General features: G+C 36.2%; 1 protein-coding gene across 2 annotated transcripts; it reads right to left on the bottom strand.

Annotated features, from left to right (window-relative positions):
* Window positions 1-10,520: 10,520 nt before the first annotated feature.
* LOC149793628 (GTPase IMAP family member 9-like) lies at window positions 10,521-17,971 on the bottom strand. Of its 2 annotated transcripts, none has more exons than XM_089967607.1 (3): window positions 17,711-17,971; window positions 12,450-12,519; window positions 10,521-11,801 (listed from the first exon to the last, which is right to left on the bottom strand). In XM_089967607.1, exons 2-3 carry the CDS (start codon window positions 12,484-12,486, stop codon window positions 10,738-10,740), a joined length of 1,101 nt encoding a protein of 366 aa, XP_089823733.1. In that variant the 5' UTR covers window positions 12,487-12,519; window positions 17,711-17,971; the 3' UTR covers window positions 10,521-10,737. The 2 variants fall into 2 exon arrangements, with proteins under 2 accessions (XP_089823733.1, XP_089823732.1); XM_089967606.1 differs by lacking the exon at window positions 17,711-17,971 and adding an exon at window positions 14,588-14,902.
* Window positions 17,972-19,054: the final 1,083 nt, after the last annotated feature.

Here is a 19,054-nt window from a genome sequence, read left to right as displayed (position 1 = left end):
TAACGATTTTTAAAAAAAATATATTTTCCCTCAAAACTTGTAGCTATATATCCAAACGATACATTTTTGTATCGTAGTAAACTGTGCAGAACCTAAAGAAAGCGAGATCGTATAAAGAGGAAAGCAACAAAGAATAATATACAGGCCTATGGTCACAATTTAAAAAAGCTTTGAAATAATGTAAGCAACCCCAGAAAATTGCAAAACGAAAATTGTATTTAAAAATGTTAACATTAAAAACATGGGACAAAACCCTAATGAATATTCCATCTCACTGTCAATACATAAAATGTTAAAATGTGCCTCCCCAGCCATTGCCAATACATATAATGTTAAAATGTGCCTCCCCAGCCATTGCCAATACATATAATGTTAAAATGTACCTCCCCAGCCATTGTCAATACATATAATGTTAAAATGTACCTCCCCAGCCATTGCCAATACATATAATGTTAAAATGTGCCTCCCCAGCCATTGTCAATACATAAAATGTTAAAATGTACCTCCCCAGCCATTGTCAATACATATAATGTTAAAATGTACCTCCCCAGCCATTGCCAATACATATAATGTTAAAATGTACCTCCCCAGCCATTGACAAACCTTTGTGCATTTTATTCAGTGAATCATTAAGAGGACAACTGTTTCCAATATTTGGAAAGAAATTATTTCGATACCAGTTTTTAAAAAGGCAATCCCGGTAATCCTGTGTCGGGAAAATAATGGAAATAGTTATATTTAAATGTATTTACAACCCTTTGAATTCAGATAATCTCCTTATTACTATCAGTGTGGTTTCCTTCCCCCGAATTTCCACAATATTTCATTTAATGTATATCTACCATATGCATTGCCTTAGAAAACGCGAGGATGTGTGTATATTATTTTGTTATGTTTCAAAGTCTTTTGATCGTGTCTGGCATAAAGGATTCCTCTTTAAATTTAAAACATATGGAATAGATTTAGTTGGCGTTAATACCTCTGAATAAAACAAATGTGTTTGCTGGAGCCCCCCCCCCCCCCCCCCCGATCTGTTCTACGTCCACTATTCTTTCTTTTTATATATATATATATATATATATATATATATATATATATATATATATATATATATATATATATATATATATATATATATATCAATGACATTGCCGATAATCTGATAAGAGCCAACATACTTTTTGCTGATGATTCCTCATTAGCTTACTCCTCATCGAATACCAATGTCATCGAATATGTGATAAACTCTGAACTCAGAACTATAGACCAATGGTCCAAATAAGTGCTAGTAGGGTTTAACCCATCAAACACTGAAGTTATGTTTTTCTCCAACAAATTAGACCCAGTTTTTCTCGAGCTTGATTTTCAAAATGAGCTATATTTTATTTAACATCATAATCACCTTCGTCTGATATTCACCAACTCTAGTAGCTTTTCGGAACATATTGATAATATCTGTTTACATGCATCTAAAATGCTAAGTGTTTTGAGGTCTGTTAAATACAATCTAGGTCGGAAAACAATAGAAATAATTTTTATCTCACTTATAAATGCCCTTATCCTTGGGTATGCTGACACAATATGGAATAATTGCTCTGCCGCTGACCTATTAAGGCTCGACAGACTTCAACTTGCAGCGGGAAGAATTGAAACTGGACTCACCCATAGCACTTCAACTAACAAAGTTTACAGAGAAATCGGTTGGTTCCCATTATCGGAAGAAAAAAATAATCTCCGTATATTTCAGAAAATTTTATATGGATCTTCTCCCTCTTACCTCCAAGATCTTGTACCTGCGTTAGTTGGACAGCAACACAATATAATTTGAGAAATAAAAACAATTTTCAACAAGACTCAAAATCTCCAGAATTCCTTTACATCTTCCACATTAAAAATTGGAACACTTCGCTGCATCCAGTAAAAACATTAAATAGATTATTTAATATTTAAACGTAACATTTTACCAACACAAAATCACGCTCCATTATATTTTTTTATATTGGTAACAGGAAATTATCAATTCTTCGTATTTGGATATGAAACAATTGCGGTGATCCAAATGATGATTTATTTTAAAACTTTCACGCTGATAGCCCCTTGTGCACATGAAAAGAGGACGTTGAGACTCTCTACCATTATATCTTTATTTGCAAGAAACATACAGAACCAAGAATGAGGCTAATGCATTGCTTAAACCAATTATGCATCGCTGTTGGTACAAATGTATTGCACCGCTGCGGTGGCTAAGTGGTTAGAGCGTCCGTAACGGATACAGGAGGTCGCGGGTTCGAACCCCGGGCCTGGAAATGGGTGAACATAAAAATAGAGTATATATGGGTTTGGCTGACCAGGATTGCTTAATAATGTAAGTTATGTTGTAGGAAAAAGAACCTTTTGAGAGCTTATCCTAGTTGTAAGTAGAGACATTGTTTTATTGATGGAATTTCAGTCCTTTAACAGACCTGAAGCTCAGAAATATATGCTCGATATGCCAAGGTGTAGATAGGGTTATAGGAACCTTGGCTAGCGAAATGTCCTGTACACTTTATCTTTTTTTAAATTAGTTGTTATACGCTTATTTTGTATTACCGTTTCAATTACCATGAAATTTTCGATATTAATTTGTAGCAATGCACTGTGTTTCTTATCTACGCATAAGTATATACATGTACTGTTAGTTCTTGGCACTTTTCATGTACCTACTTGTGTATTTGGGGGAGGATGTTGCTAAGTATGAGAACTTGTAGCCCGGCCCAATGTGCTGTAATTATGGCAATATAATTTGTTTAAAACCAGATCTATATATACTTACTTATATGCCTACATCCTTTTACGTTAATGCTCTATCCATCAGTCAGTCCGTCCATCCATCCATCCATTCTTCCATCCATCCATCCATCCATACTACAACTACTAATAAAATTAAATTTGCACTTGCCCATTTATGACAAAAACCTCATTTCTTGATGTTGCCGCCTTACGTCATCGTCTCAGTACCAGTGGTAATAGTAGCATACAAAATGTGTTATGGGCAAAAAACAGAATTATATGGAAACATAATTAAGGTATACGAACACTAACAACTATGTTCCACAAATGGATTGGCTAATAAGCTTTACACGTACAATGCTCTTAATATTGTACCGAGGACTGAATAAGCAAAGAAAAAAAGAAGAACATCCAAATGCAAGGGACTACCAAAATCAAGGTGTATGTTTGTTCCAGCAAATATATTTACTTCTGATAAAGTTGAAAAAGAATGGAACAAGGCAAATTTGGGATAAAATGTACAACAAATGTTCTTTTTTCTGAGAGAGAGAGAGAGAGAGAGAGAGAGAGAGGGTGGGGGGTCGATATTGAAGGTGTGTCACGTTCAGCAATGTGAAACAAACGCAGACATAAAAAAGATGATAAGTAACTTTGATATTATGTTTCCATTTGCAGTACTGTGAAATAAAAATGACAGCTTTGGATATTCATACATTTTTAAAAACCACAAAGAAGATGATTCATACTAGATACAAAAAATTGAAAACAGATGCCGATCCTGGGGGTATGGGTGGGTGAAACCAGCTGCCTCCTCAAGCTATTCCTGGTGAAAAATAAGAGTGAAACAAGCATAATGTTTCCCAGAGTATGTTTTCTTTACAGTTAGATGGTTAATTAAATCTTGGAAACACTGAAAATGCAGGAGTATCAAGGCGTTCCACCTTTGAGCCCCATACGAGACCTGGTGTTACGTGCACACCAACAGCTCCATGATATTTGTCGATTCGCCACGGGAATGGCGCATGTTGTATCAGAACATTATGGAAACAGATAGGTCAGTTTTCATCTGATCATCGTAAAGGTTAAAATTTATATAACGTTTAAAGGTTCTCAGCTGAAGAAAAAAATCAATGAAAAGTTTTGAAGAGCGAACTATTTTCGACTGAATTTTGGTGGTTAGGAATTTCGCCTTGTCTGTCTGTCTGTCTGACTATGGTCCCGAAGTCATAACACTGAGTAAAAATTTTAAACCTCTACTAGAAAATTCTAAAATTAGAAACCGCGTCTAGTGTCTCTCAATACCTTTGAAATAATCAGCATTTATGTATATATGAAATATTGCAAACACCACAAATGTAAATTGCCTTTCTCTATTTGGAAATTGTTTATCGAATAAAGTCAGTATATGCCCCAGCATTGTTTTTCTAGCATCTGCACATGAACTTAAACGTTTTGGAACCATAGCATAATTATGCATGGCGTTTGTGTTAATATGCTGTAAATGCATGTTATATAACATGTGCATGGAGAAAACAAACATTTAAAGAAGAGCGGATTCCTTCATGCCAGACTGATTTGGAAATCAATCATTATTGGAAAGCAAAGGCCGTAGAAACCATAAAGCCGGAGGACAGGAGATCAGTTGGTACAATCCTTGCAAATGATCATGTGGAACGTTTGGAAATCTTTCAAGGTCTTTCCAACATACAGCTGCATGCCAACCTTGGCTGACAGACTGGAATAGCGATGCTGGTTAGTTTCATTTTCCCAGTTCTCCTTCCTTGGGATAAGAGGCTACGGCCATTGTTGTTGTTGTTGTTGTTGTTGTTGTTGCTGCTGCTGCTGTTGATGATGTTTTTACTGCCACTGTGCGCCTCCGATTCTCGCTCTATCCTCTCTTCCTCCTCCAACGTTTATCTTCTGCTGCTTTTATTTTATCCTCCATCACTGACATCACTATCTGTTTGGCCACTTTAAAATGAATCATCGCCCTCTTCATAAATTTTTCTGTTCGGGTGCATATCCATTTCTTTCACCTAGTCCAGGAGGTGCTGCACATGTTTCAAGTGAAATGAGGTCTCATATAGCCTTCCGATCATATTCTGGCTCATTTTTCGTCTTTGTCGAGTCGACGATGGATGGAATGACTGGTGAACGCGCCACTTCATTTGAGAGAGACGCTGGCGTGAAGTTAAACATGCATCAGAGTGGAGTCGCAGATGTGAGAGAAAATTTCGAAGATCGACTGAGAGAATGTGAAAGACCATTTTAAAAGAAATTTTGCAGAACAAGAAGCTCGGACACTTTAGAAAAAAATCATATCAAGATTTTTTTAACAAGCCCCACTAACTCAAACATCAAGAATACATGAAGAGTGGAGATTAGGGCTAGTCCCTTCATCATCATATACACATGCTGTTGTGTATATTTGATTTAATTATATCTGATATAATATATATTTGTTTCCATTTAATTGTTTGTCAGCTTTAACAAATTATTTTTCATTACATGATATTGTAATGTAAATGTATTCACTAGCAACCTACATAAACAAGTTCCATTTTATTTTAAAATGATTGGTTGTTTCCAAGGTCATGATGGGACCTTGTCTTTAAGATATCAACAATTGTTTTATATCTTTTATTTCTTAGAGTAAAATGATTGGTTTTCGTCAAGGTCACACTGGGTAAATGTGATCTGTGACAAGTATTTTCTTCAATAAACTTTCAGAAGATGATCGCGTGACCCTTGTTTACGTTTTAAAAAGCTCATAAAACCCATGTTTTGGAGAATTAATCTGAGTAGAAGTTGGGGCTGTTAAATTATTCTTTGTATGTTGTGCTGTTTGGAGTTATTTCAAATTACTTGGTTTTGGAGTTGTTTCAAATTACTTGGATTTAAAAGGATTAATTATTTTATTTTTTCTGGAAAATACGTGTGCTCATGTAATATTGTGGAACAAGGACACTATTTTATAAAGATTTATTCAGCTGTCAGAAACCGGAGTGACAATTCTTTTTTCTACAAGTAACGGTAGACTTCAACACTACAGATTGCAGCATACGTCATCATCTTCCATCTTCGATTCGTCGTCGGGATTCGAACGTGAAATCAGTAGACATTTTGTCATTAGGACTACTAAAATTTTATTCTCGGATTATTTTTGGATCATTTTTGGATTTGATTCTATAAAACGGTAAGTTTTTATTTTTTTAAATTTTTACAGAATTTTTCCAGGGAAATAAATTATTGTATTTTTAAAAGCTTGTTGTTTTCACTCTTGCTTGCGTTACTGTTTATTCGAGCCTAAACAAGTGACATAAGAATGCCACTACGAATGTAAACAAGGTTGACAACTCTGTGAAAGCAAGACTAGACCTCCTCTGATTTAGTACAGTGTCACTATGCTATGAATGGATACTTCGTTTTTGAACCCAAAAAAATACATGTCCAAAACGATCACTAAATTACATTTCTATGTTGGCATCATTTCAAGAGAAATCACTTTTAAAACAAGTCTGTAGATATTCTAATGGGAATTCATGGTGATGAAGAAAATGCATACAATATTGTCTACACACGATTTAATCTGATACGTGTAATCTCATTCGCCTGAATTGAGTGGGTACAGCATTTCTTCTCATAATGTACACGAAGTCGTCTTCTAGAGGAAATAATCGATACGAGTCAAAATATTCCATGTTGTCGTTGAGAAAATAAACTGATACCCAGTGGGTTTCTGGGTGATGAATGTTGTCCGTGTTGATGACATAAGTTCTAACATCTTTAGATTTTCGATGGGGAACTTCATCTAAAGAACACGGAATTGTGTATGAGATGAGTGTACAAAGATAATGATGTTCTCGGGTATTAATTTTTACAGGATAAGAAATGAGTTCATGCTTGACACTTTCTTTAAAACGATCTGTCATATAAGTCGATGATCGGAATGTCTCGGTACTTTGTTGCAAGAGATCTCCGATGCATTTCTTCTCCAAAGAAGGCTTTATAACACTCTTTCAAAATCTGCTATTATGGGGCGAGTGTCAATGCTTCTTCCAGATTCTCTTCCAACTTTTCGTCTTGACCCGTCATCAAATATTTGTTGTTTTGTACTTAACTAACATGGTCTAGTTGACAACCATAACAATGTTCTATGGTTAGGAATGTGATTCTTTGCCAAGCAGCAAGCAAAACAGAATCTTCATGTATTGTCTTCGTACAAAATGCCGTACTTTGATTCCTAATTGGCATGTGTCTTTAAACAGAGTCAAGTAAGATCTGATGTAATTTTTTCTGACAAAGTTAAGTTCCAAAGGTTCAATCCACAACGTTCGGTCATCTCGGGTGATTTCTGTCATAGGCACGTTGAAGTGTTGGAACTGGAAATGATTTTATTGATAGCTCCGTTGATGACAATGAACACACATTGTGGTAGTTAACATTGGAAAACATAACCTTCGATAATGGATCAAAGTCTAGACGCAGTGGTGAAGGATCTGAATTGCACTCGTCGTAGAGGATACTTGGCTGTAGTTCTGGTCATAGCTTGACTTATGTCATTTTCCACTTTAGGTAAGACTTCCACGTGACGCACGTAGAGTCTGGCTTCTTCGACGATAGTTTTATATTCGTTAATATTTGCAATCAAATGTAACACAGTACTTAGACGCACATCCACACCATTTAACAAATACTTGTCTTGCAACCACGTGTCCAAGTGTAAAAAAATATCAATTAATTATAAACTACGTCCTTGCTAGATCTTCTTTTGGCAGTTTCTAAATCTTACATTGTGGTCTTCATCATCATCCACAATCAAAGCTGTGTCGTTGACCTTGCCCAGCGTGCCAGGTTTCCACACGTGGTGTGACACCAGTATCGAGATGAGTGTTATTTGCTTCTTTTCCGTATCTCAGAAGATTCTCAAAGTAAGCACAGTGAAAGTTGTGTCCATGCTGATGCCGGCCAGTTTGATGGGAGCCACTATGGCATTGGCGACTCCGTTTTGAAACTTTGACCTTCATTTACATATAACTGTTATTTATTTCGAAGAAATCGTCGGTTTATCCTTTGATTTAAACCTTGATAAAGCTGAGTTGGTCAAAGATGACACGGTAGGAAATTCTACTCACTGAGGTTCCTGCATCGTCATCGTTATCGGTGGCATAGCAAACATATAGAGACCTGTATTGGAATATTGTCAAGAATCTCGGTGCATCATTTTTGTATTAATCAAAAAGCATCAAAATTTCTGACCATTCTTTTTTTAAAGTATTTTTCTAATCGTGTCTAAGAGGTCTTTCTGCCTTGTCCTTGCTGTGGCGTGAAAGAGGAATTAAAATATTCGAAAGGAGTGTGAAGTGAATTTATAGACTGTCTCAGAGATCAAGGAGTTTTTGTTTTGTCTGAATCAAATATTTTGTCTGCTTTCTTTATGAATTGTTTGGACTTTGATGAAATTATTTTCCTTGACACAAGACAGTATCTTTTCTAAAGCATGCAAACTTCGAGTGATCACAGGTTTAAAGAAGTGTGCTAGAGTACTAAATCCCGTTTTTAACATATCTCCCAAACCATGTCCTCGTTGTCGAGCTACTCCTCTGTACACAGGACACGTCAGTCACAATTCACAGGAGAATTGTTCTCGAAAGTGAAGTTTCACACCGACTTTTCGAATGGATAATATAATATTTTGCCCATGATCTCCTTTTATGCCAATATTCACCCTGTCAAAACACAATTTACAAACAGGAAGATCTTACGGATGCTGTGTTTCCACCTTCATCATAAGAAGCCTTGGCAAAATCCGCTTTGAAAGGAATTAATCTAAACAACGGAGCGACAGGGTCCAACTGCCTTGTATTCTACGATATCAGAAAAATTCAGTCCTTCTTTAAATTCAGTACGGGATTAAAAATATTTGTACAATCAGTTCTTGTTGTTGTTTCTGAGCTGTTTTTCCACCCAGAATAGCAAATAAACCGGGAGAAAATGTGATGGACGGCATTTTGTTTCTTGAGGATTTCTACGACAAAAGTGGTTGGATCAGCATTCCAGACATGAGAGAGATGAATGATTTCTACCAAAGTCACTTCCCAATGAGCTTCTCGAACAAATTATATGGACTAAGGTAATTTTGCCGAGAAGGAACTTACTTTATTATTTGGGAACACATCCATGGAACTCTCACTAATTAATGTTAATAAGATTAATTATACATAGTTCGATAGTTCATATCTTCGAGCAGTCACTCGATATCAGTGATTTTCCAATGGTTCCAGAGGACTGTTACTGTATTCTAGGGAAATAAATTATCTATTGGATTTTATTTATTTTGTTGTTTTTTTTATCTTTTCTGTAAGTTAGTTACAGACCATAGAGTCGTTGCAATAGGAGAGGGGTTCGTATGTTAATTATGACAAAGAATTGCAAATAAATGCTTAACTATATCAAGTTTAATGGTGTAATCACATAACGATGAGTGATGTTTTTGTTAATATCTTGAAAATGTATGTAATTTAACATATGCACAGAAAAATAATCGCTTGCAATAGATGGTTCCTCTGCAAAAAAATGCCAGACTTATTTCAAAATCAATCATTCTTGGAAGAAAATTAGGCTGTAAAAACCAGAATCAGTAGGATAGGAGGTCAGGTGGCATACGTCCTGCAAATGCTGTTTTGCAGCTACAGCAGATATTTCAAGGCCTCATCATTCTATATCGGCATCCCAGCGTTGATTGAAATCCACCCATTGTTTTTGTAAGTTCTGCTGTGTTAACTCGCATCAGGAGGACAGGCAACAGGAGCAGGGGTATTTCGAGCTAAATTATGACATAGAAAGCTAAATATCGAATCTTTTGATACCTTATCAATAAATAACTGACTACAATATTTCGTTAAAATCCAATAATTTTCAGTAAAATTATTTTACGGGGAAAAAAATGTTAAAGGACCAACTGATGGACGGACAGCGTGATTATTTTAGCGGTTCGTACGACTTCCTGAATCAGAGTCCTAAGAACGCTTTCATCTTCGTGACTACGTTTGTTGACGGGACAGATATATAAAAATTAATATAAACATTTTGCATTGCTTGTAAAAACGTCCGATTTATATTGACTAAGAATAAGCATCTTGGACAGCAGGAAATCTAATTTTCATCTATAATGTTTACTAATACATAATTGCATAAGTGATGGAATTATTTAGGAGACAACTAAGGAAACGAGTTTGTTATGTAAGGAGCAATGTCCAGGGTGTTAGCAAGACACGTGATAAGCAGTACAACTGTTTTTACTGAATTTTCACACCCGCTAATTTTTCATACACATATTATTATTATTATTATTGCGCAAACAACTTATAACAAATTATAAGTTGTTTGCATCATCTGTTTTCGTTCACATTTTGTATGATTATGACAATCATCTGTTTTACCTATAATGTTTATACACCTGAAAAATAGTTGACAAAACATTGTACGAAAGATTACACATAATACAGTGTTTGTCTAAATGCATTTAACATCTATTGTGGCTTCAGAAACGTTCGATGCAGGTTTTTATAGGAGCTGAAGAGAAAGAGAAGTTGCACGTGCACTTTTAGGAGGTGAGAAGATATACGTGTTTGCTATGTTTGACTAGATACATGAATATTATCATACATGTGTACTTGCTGTGTCATTAAAGTCAACGTATATTTTGTGATCCAAAGGTACAAATGTCGTAGAAAAAACATCTTAAGGGGTACATGTGAAAGCCTTTTATTCAAGTCATCAAAGTATACAAGAAACATCAGGAGGGAATATCATTCAGAACGAAAGTTTTTGTCCTTGAAATAAATTAACCTAATATTAAAGTCAGTCAACCATGACATTTTAAATATTCTTCTTTTACTAAATCACTACCGTTAAAAGTTAAATTCGTTTGTCGCTTGTTTCATATTGAATTGGAAATGCGTGAAATTACTTTTTCAGGCAGGCCTTCAAAGCGACGATTCCCCATTTAAGGATGGCAGGTCCGTATTCCTTGAGAAAATTCACAACAAGTTGACCTTCCTCGGATTCAATCATTTTCCTAACATTCTCTCTAAAACTTCCTGGTTTATGTGGACATTCCTTCGATTCTTTTTTGATACGTCTGATCTCTTCTTTCATCATAATGATCTCATATTTGAGATGTTCTTTTTCTTTATCAAGTTGGTTAATCTTGGCTTCAACTGATTGGGCCTCCTCTGTGGAAGAGGTTTCGGTATTGGAGTGTAAACTCCCAACCAAAGCCCTCAGAAGCTCTTCTTCTTGTCCAATATCTTTGTTTTTTTTCTCAATGCTTCTTGTCTTGTCGTTTATAGTCTTTGTCACCTTATTCACGCGCGACTTCCTCTGCTTTTCCTCCTCGGCCAGGAGTCTTTTCTCGATGTTTTCATACGTGGTGTTAGTGTAATGCTTCCCCCCATTCAGTCCGACAACAACTGTCACTAGAGTGAATAGTTCCTTCATCTGTACCTCAACCTCTTCCGGAGACGCTCCATTCTCTATGGCGATGCTGATATTGTTATTTTTTCTAAGGACATTTTGCAGCTCAGAGGGTGATTCAGAAATGAACTGCTGAAGGGATTTCCCGCTTTTGTCTAGCTCGTCCTTATGAGTAAAGACAACGATAAGATGTCTGTAAAATTCATCTCCAAAAAGCTTTCTGTATAGGTCAATAGTCTCTTTCTCCTCAGGGGTAAATCTGTCGACTCTAATTATCCAAAGAAATACATGAGGCCCTGGGGAACTTAGTGCGATGCATTTGATTATCTCCTTCTGGATGATTTCGTTCGGCTTTTCAATGTCGAAAAAGCCAGGAGTATCAACATAAACAAGCCTCTTTCCAAATCTTGTAGCTGAATCACATTGGCAATATTCTGTAACGGATTTAGCAGAACAAAGCGAAAGAAATGTCCAAATTCCAAGGAAACTATTTCCTGTTGCACTTTTCCCACTTCCGTTCTTTCCCAAAGCAACGACTCTGATCTCTTCATCACCTAAGGATGAGAATATGAGCAGTCATCTATTCTACGTGAAAATTGGCATCATAATTATGCTGATCATTTAAATTACGTCTATCGCAAATTTTTATTTCAAGATAAATCAATTGCGTAAACCTGAAAATATACGAGGACAGTTTCATCTTTAAGTCTATAGATTCACTGAGTCAATGTTTATACTGTGTACATACTGTGACATTTGTTGCATGTGACCGTATCTTGATCACATGTCAACCGTCCTAATACGTTTCTAGACACTGATCTGACAAAAAATGTTGCATGACAAAATTTGTTTAGGTCATAACGTCTCAAAAAAGTACCATCTTATAGGAGCAGTTAGTAATATCGCTGATGAATCATAAAAAAATAATAAACAGCGACGTGTTTGTAAAGGATTTACTACACTTAATATCTGCCTGTTGTTTTTATGTCTGTTGTAAAGTACCCATTCGTCAATACCTCTCTGCACTATTCACTGCACTTAAGAACAAGAAAGTAACGCAGAAAGCTCCAGGTCAAGATCTAGCAAGTTTAATTTATTTGTAAATAGCGAAACCTTTTAAGGGAAATTAAAACAACCCGTAGGGTCTTGTCCAGAAAGAATGGTTAAAGTTGCAAAATGTTTCATCAAAGAGTTTTACTTACATTTCCCAAATTCTTCGTGGCTCCTAAACTCTGCCATTTCAGGACATAGTCTCCGAAGTAGGATTTTATCCTGTGAGATAATAATAATAATATAATAATAATAATAATAGCCACCATTACGTTTGCCTACCAACGTGATCTAAATTTCATTATATATCTATCATATGTCGTCCGTACTTCCGATAAGAGTTTGGGGTTGGGGGCATGGTGTTTAATGGGATCGATACAGCATCCCCTTCCTTCACTTTGGGTAGGTGGATGGATAAAGAAACCACTCCCTTGGCGATGAATTAATGACCAAAAAGAAATGGCCTCTCCTGAGATGGAGGGTGGGAGAGAACTAAATGGTGAAGATACGGGATGAATTAACTTTTATTTAGAGTAATAGAGCAGCCTGACAAGAGGAGGAACACTGAATAATCCTTCTGTATTATCTGCAGCCATTTATGTAATTTTATGTTGCACGGAAAGTACGCATGAAGATGAAGTCGAAGTTCTATTGGGAAAGAGTGGTGAATTTAAAGATTGATTGATATAATTGTTTTCAGTGTGTTTTTACTTCCTAATTTGTACATAATGAGATGTTACTGATTTTCTTCAAATCCAATGTAATGAAAAATGAATGTTAGATTTTTATTCCCAAACCAAAAGGCCGGGACTATAACGTTATGATGGAGACTAAATACGTCATCTATCTGTTACTCTTTTTACATTAGTATTATAGCAATAACTTTCTCAAATTTTGTAGATGCCTTGCATAAGAGTCAAGAAAGACACTTTTTAATGTTTGGGGTTAAATAAGTCAAAGGTCAGTGTCACAATGATTGAGAATTGAAAAGGTGTTTCTGCGCAATAGCTCAAGTTCTACACCACATATATAAAATCAAACTTTCTGCGATACTTACACTTGTGGCAAGGAACACGTATAATTTACATCAATAAGTCAAAAGCATGGAAACGGACGAACAGAAAAGTAGATTCTCCAGATTAAATTGAGTTATATACCTGATACTAAACAAAACTTGGTACATTGCATGCAACTGAATGAAGAAAGCCACCTATTGATTTTGAACTCAATAGGTCAAATGTCAAGGTCACATCGACTGAAGAAAGAAACATGGGCTTACTCATAATAATTTAAGTTTTACAGCAACTTCCTAGATCTAAGATGGCGGGAGGCTTCACGGTACTCGTATCTCCTCTCTCAAAATCAAGAACAATATTTTCTTTGCAAGGAGGTTTAAACTGCAACTTTGTACAACACTGGTTCTATCTTCAAATTAGGGCAAGTACTTTCTGAGTGTTAAAATTATTCTTAGCGCCTGTCCAAACATAGTGCTACAAATAAGATATATTTAAAATGATTAATTTTAGTGTGATATCGAGTCCCATTTGATGTGCAAGGTATCCTGTACGGTTGTTGTCCCTTTATATGAGTGTCCGCAGTTAGCAACACGAAGTTCAAACTACTATCATTTGAATCGACGTCAGTGATTATTATTATAATTATTATTGTTGTTGCTTTTGTTTTTGTCGTTGACGTTGCTGTTGTTGTTGTTTCACAACCAAACTCAGTGAAAAGGACTTTCAAATTTTTGCAAAGCTAAGAAGTAATTTCAAACTCAGACGCAAGAACCAGTCTTTAGGACGTCGAATCTGTTGAAAGGTTGCTTTTTCGCCGCCGTCTTTCTCCATGACTACAATCTGTCAGCACCTACCCCATCCATTCGCTATTCCCCTATTATCCCCACCATACCACACCCCACCCAGCGATATCAAATGATATAGCAGAAAGTAAATGATCAGTTATCATATATGGTCTGGGATATGTGACATACATGTATACAAAACTACCTTAACTACCTTTCTATGGCGAATGTATGTAAATCAAATTCGTGTAATGTGACACAATTTTTATTTAGTTAACAACAACAATGGTTCTTCTTCAAGTAATGCCAAGAATATATTTTAAAATCATCATCCCACTCCAAAAAATAAATCGGTTGGTCCCTTATGTGCATGTTAACTTAATTAAATAATGATTACACATCCTCAAGTAGAAAGTTAGCACGATAATCACAGATCAATGCCATAAAACAAATTTATTCCATGTGGTATGGAGAATAAATCTTACTCACGCAAATCAAAATCCCTTCGCCTTTAAAGCGCTGAATCGTCCAGGGTAAAGTAAATTTGATGCTGGAAGCAAGACAAGCAGAAAACTGTGATACCAGTTGGCTATGGCTATTATACAAATAGTCTGACGCAAACAACCATTCAGTCAGCCCCCAAAATTATCGCTGTTATTAATAGCTGCTGTCCGTGATGTTATTAATAGATTCAGTTATCGCAAAAGTCTATTTTCGTTTAAATTTTGGGGTTTTCCAAAACAGGTTTTAATAAAAAGTGAAGAAGAAAACAATTGTGAGTAGATCCAATACGTAAGGTTGTAAACAACAGTGCCATTTGTATACTTCCTTTTCATTTTATTCCCCTACCTGTGATAGTAAAAATCATAGACTAGGCCAAGGCTTCCGCTCAAGTGAAACATTCAAGGACATTTCCAATCCTTTACAGGGCTTCGGAAATATATATCCAGGATATTAAATATAGATAGTAAAATCATATGCAGAAAACGAGTGATACAAACCAAGAAAGCTGAAACACTGGAGACTAGACACACAGCAGATGAAGATCGTTGAAGAACCGATCATGCTGATATTCTAAGAACCTGATGACAAAAATATGGTCTAACAAATTTAAAAGAAAATTATTCAAGGACTTTTCATACAGTTTAGAACAAAAACTTCAGATTTCAAGAATTGCAAGGCCTTGGATTTAAAAAAACCAACATATAGTACTATGAATGTTATATGGAAACGTACAAACCCTGAATATGGGAACAAAAATAATAAATGATAACTCCATTTTTTAAACAATAATATTACTGGTAGTAGACAAGAGCAATCTTTTCCCCCAGATGTCAATATCTCTCTCTCTCTCTCTCTCACACACACATACACACACATGCATACACACACACCGTGGTTCGGCGGGATTTACATATTGCAATAGCGCTGTTGAAAATTTTCGCTGGACTTAGGCCAGAAGAAAAAAAATATACATTAAGATGACTGTGCCAATGTTTTAAAGGCAAATATGTCCAGATGTCAGAGTTCAGTCGGTGACGTCAGGGACAAACATGAAGTAGTTTGATATGACTGTAACATTATAGAAAGTCCACTGGGATATCCATCTTCGCTAGCCAATATTAATTGCTTTGTCCTAGTGCCGTCTATTGGGCTTCATGAGTTGCCTCCCTTATTGACTAACCTGTATTTTTCATTATTGTTAAATATGAAGCGACGCTTAAGCTTAACAAGAAATATGTTTTTATAACCAATCAGATGTTCATAGCAAACTCACAAACAGGTCTTATTTGAAGGCCTTGTGTTTCATTTTCACCACTTTAGTTGTTGTTGTTGTAGGGTTTAACGCCATTTTCCAGCACACGATAGGCTTATACATGGCGGCGAGTATTAATGGTGGAGGAAGAACCCGGGAAATCCCCGGAAAGAACCACCGACCCACGAGAAGCTACTGGCAAGCTTTCTCACATACCCACCTTGGCCGAATCCGAGACTCGAACCAACACAGGTAGAGGTGAGATGGCGGTGATCCATAACGGAGAGCGCTTTAGACCACTCGGCCACTCGGGGCCCCTCCACCACTTTAGTTAACTGTAATATTGAAAATGTAGTTACATTCGTTGAATACACACAAACAAGAAGGCAGGAAGGTAAAACGGCTGTGTTAGAGCGAGGCGAAAAATTGAGGTGAGGTAGTTTCCAGATATGTATTACTGGTAAGAGTAATTCGAACGTTATTTACACGGTTCAGTACGCTGATCTTGGCATTTATTTTATCCACGTATAAATTAGCTTTTCTTGGTTTTGGGAAATTATGTGTGATACACAAACAAAACAGTGATATCAGTGATATGAAACTTAATCTGAGTGAAGTAAGTAACTCACAACAGCTCAGTAAATGTCCCTGTGTTTATTCTAAATTCAGTGCAAGTGTGTAGGTTAATCCTGAAGTTGATGAAACAGACTACGATGGAACAGCTATTTGAACATCAGAACACCAACTGGTTCCTCAGAGTGTAACAGTTGATGTTACTAACGTTAACCCTATCTACACCTTGGCGGATCGATCAGATATTAAAGTGTTTTGTCCTTAGACTATTGAATACCATGGGTTGCCTCCCTTAGTATGTAACACCAACTAACCAAAAGCGTGTGTAAGCGGTACATTGTACTTCGGCCGAAAACAGTGGAGACGATTAACCTCAAAATGATACTTTGTAAGTTTAACATCGAAAATAGGTCTACGTATTATTACAGGTGTATTTGAGTGAAAGGATGTGTTTTTACAAACACGGACCTGCAGTGGAAAATTACTTATGTATATGTCCATTTCAGTTGTGTGCTCCTCTTGTCTTGATCATGTTGGAATAGTGTTCAGATTTGAACTTGTTTTTGATTGGGTGCAGTGGCTTGCCGCCGCATCCAATGAAATTCACAGACCCGAAAATGTAAATATCGATCGATCCGCCAAGTATATTCGCTAGCCAAGGTTCCGATATGTCAACCCTATCTACACCTTGCAGCAGAAATTGATTCACAACTGTGGATTGGTCAATTAGTGAAAATATTTTGACTAACCTATATTTTTCATTATTGTTAAATACAAAGCGACGCGATGCAACTTATATTTTTGTAAGCTAAACAAGAAGTATGTTTTTATAGCCAATCAGATGTTCATTGCAAACTCACGAATAGGTCTTATTTTCAGGCTTCGTGTTTCATTTTAGCCACTTTAATTAACTGTAATATTGAAAATGTAGATACATTAATTGATTTACATACAAACAAGATACCGGGAAGGTAAAACGGCTGTGTTTTAGAGGGTCAAATGTGTGCGTCAATTTTCTCCAGCGTGCGTCCCTGACGCACAAATGTGCGTAATGGGAAACACTGCAAGTTAATATGAGTGAAGAAAGTGCGAGGACTCGCCTAACTCACAAAAACTCTGTAAACTTCCCTGATTTTATTCTGAATTCAGTGCAAGTATGGAGGTCTGGAGGTCAATCCTAAGTTGATGAACCAGTCTACGATGGCTAAACTATTTCAATATCAGAACACCAATTGGTTCCTCAGAGTGTATCTGTTGATGTTATTAACATTAGTCATACTTACCTTAGCAATCAAGATTTCATTTCACAGATTATTCCCACTATAGCACAAGCGTTGTCACCGATGCTCGAACGAACTATTCATGAAGCTATGGGAAAGTGCATTAATTCACTGATCAGTGTGCATCACTGTAATAATATCCAGCCCCTAAAGAAAGAACTTGATGAAAAAATTATTAAAATTGCAACAAAAGGCAGGAACAAACTGATAGTCTAACACTTCGGTGTGATGAATTTTAACATTATTCGAAACAGTATTCTTTACGTTTGATAAATGTACAGTCTGACCCTAAGAGGAACAGCGTGTTTTCAAGATAAGCTGCACGTGAACATCGGGCCGTAAGGCATTGATCGTGTTTACAGTGTTAGAATGAAAGGAAGGCCCATCTGAGCTTTCGCTTCCGGTCACACAAGGCGAAAACAAAGGTTATTCGTGCGAGGAAAGCTCTGTAAGGCGCCCCTGACAAGCTAATTCTGGTCGAGGATCTGACCCAAACATTTTCAATCTGGTGAAAATACTTACGAAACTAAAGAAGGCGCTTAGTTTTACTGGACTTTTGATGGAAAAATCTACTTGTAGAATACAAAAGATAGTCCTAAAAAGCGAATCATTACTATGAAGAAAATCTCAGAGGCCACAAACCTTCAAAACTTAGATTAATGATTGCAAAAATAGATGGTACAGACGGTGAAGAAACTGCACAGAGAGGAGCTGGAAAATAAAACAGTATACAATGCAAATGTTGACCTTGACCGTAAATACTGGATCTAACCAAACCTAGTGACTACACTAAGATAGTTTCCTATGGAAGTTTTCTCATATTATGTATGTTTCACAGTATAAAAGACCCATATGCATAACATATGCATTCTAGCTTACATATTACTAACTCTGGTATAATTTTCAAATTCTTTTAGCCTATACACATAGATTCACTGCTTCTACCTAAATTTCCCAACCGTAACCCTTTGTACATAAAACGTTCAAATCAATATTTTTAGAATATTATTTTTATTTGCTTCCTGTTTATCACTTTGTTTTCGTTATTAGTAATGTTTTCAGTTCAAATTTCTCTAGTCTTGTCATCATCATAGGAAAACCCAAGTTCAATAAGACGGATATCATGGCTTAGACACACTAGTTTTCCGATGCTAGGATCCAGGAGTCATTCTTGCTTATTCCATCTCCGTCATTCCCTGAACCTATTTTCTAATGGTCAGTATAATTATTTTCCATAGGATAAGCTTTGGGCTATTCCTCAACCGAGATAGACTTCTGTATAGGAAGAAAATGCTGAGCTTTATCGATGTTTTATTTTTGAATCTTCTACTTCTTATAGGTCTAATA

The sequence above is a fragment of the Sinohyriopsis cumingii genome, chromosome 8, assembly GCF_028554795.1.
Source record: "Sinohyriopsis cumingii isolate HCF-2022 chromosome 8, ASM2855479v2, whole genome shotgun sequence".
Taxonomy (NCBI): Eukaryota; Metazoa; Mollusca; class Bivalvia; order Unionida; family Unionidae; genus Sinohyriopsis; species Sinohyriopsis cumingii.
This window is presented reverse-complemented; position numbering and strand designations above follow the sequence as displayed.

Excerpts from the sequence above, each read along its gene's own strand:
- LOC149793628 (XM_089967607.1), bottom strand. The coding sequence starts at position 12,486 with ATGGCAGAGTTTAGGAGCCACGAAGAATTTGGGAAAT. Across the intron at positions 11,802-12,449 it reads CCACGAAGAATTTGGGAAAT|GTGATGAAGAGATCAGAGTC; the intron begins GTAAGTAAAACT and ends TCTCATCCTTAG.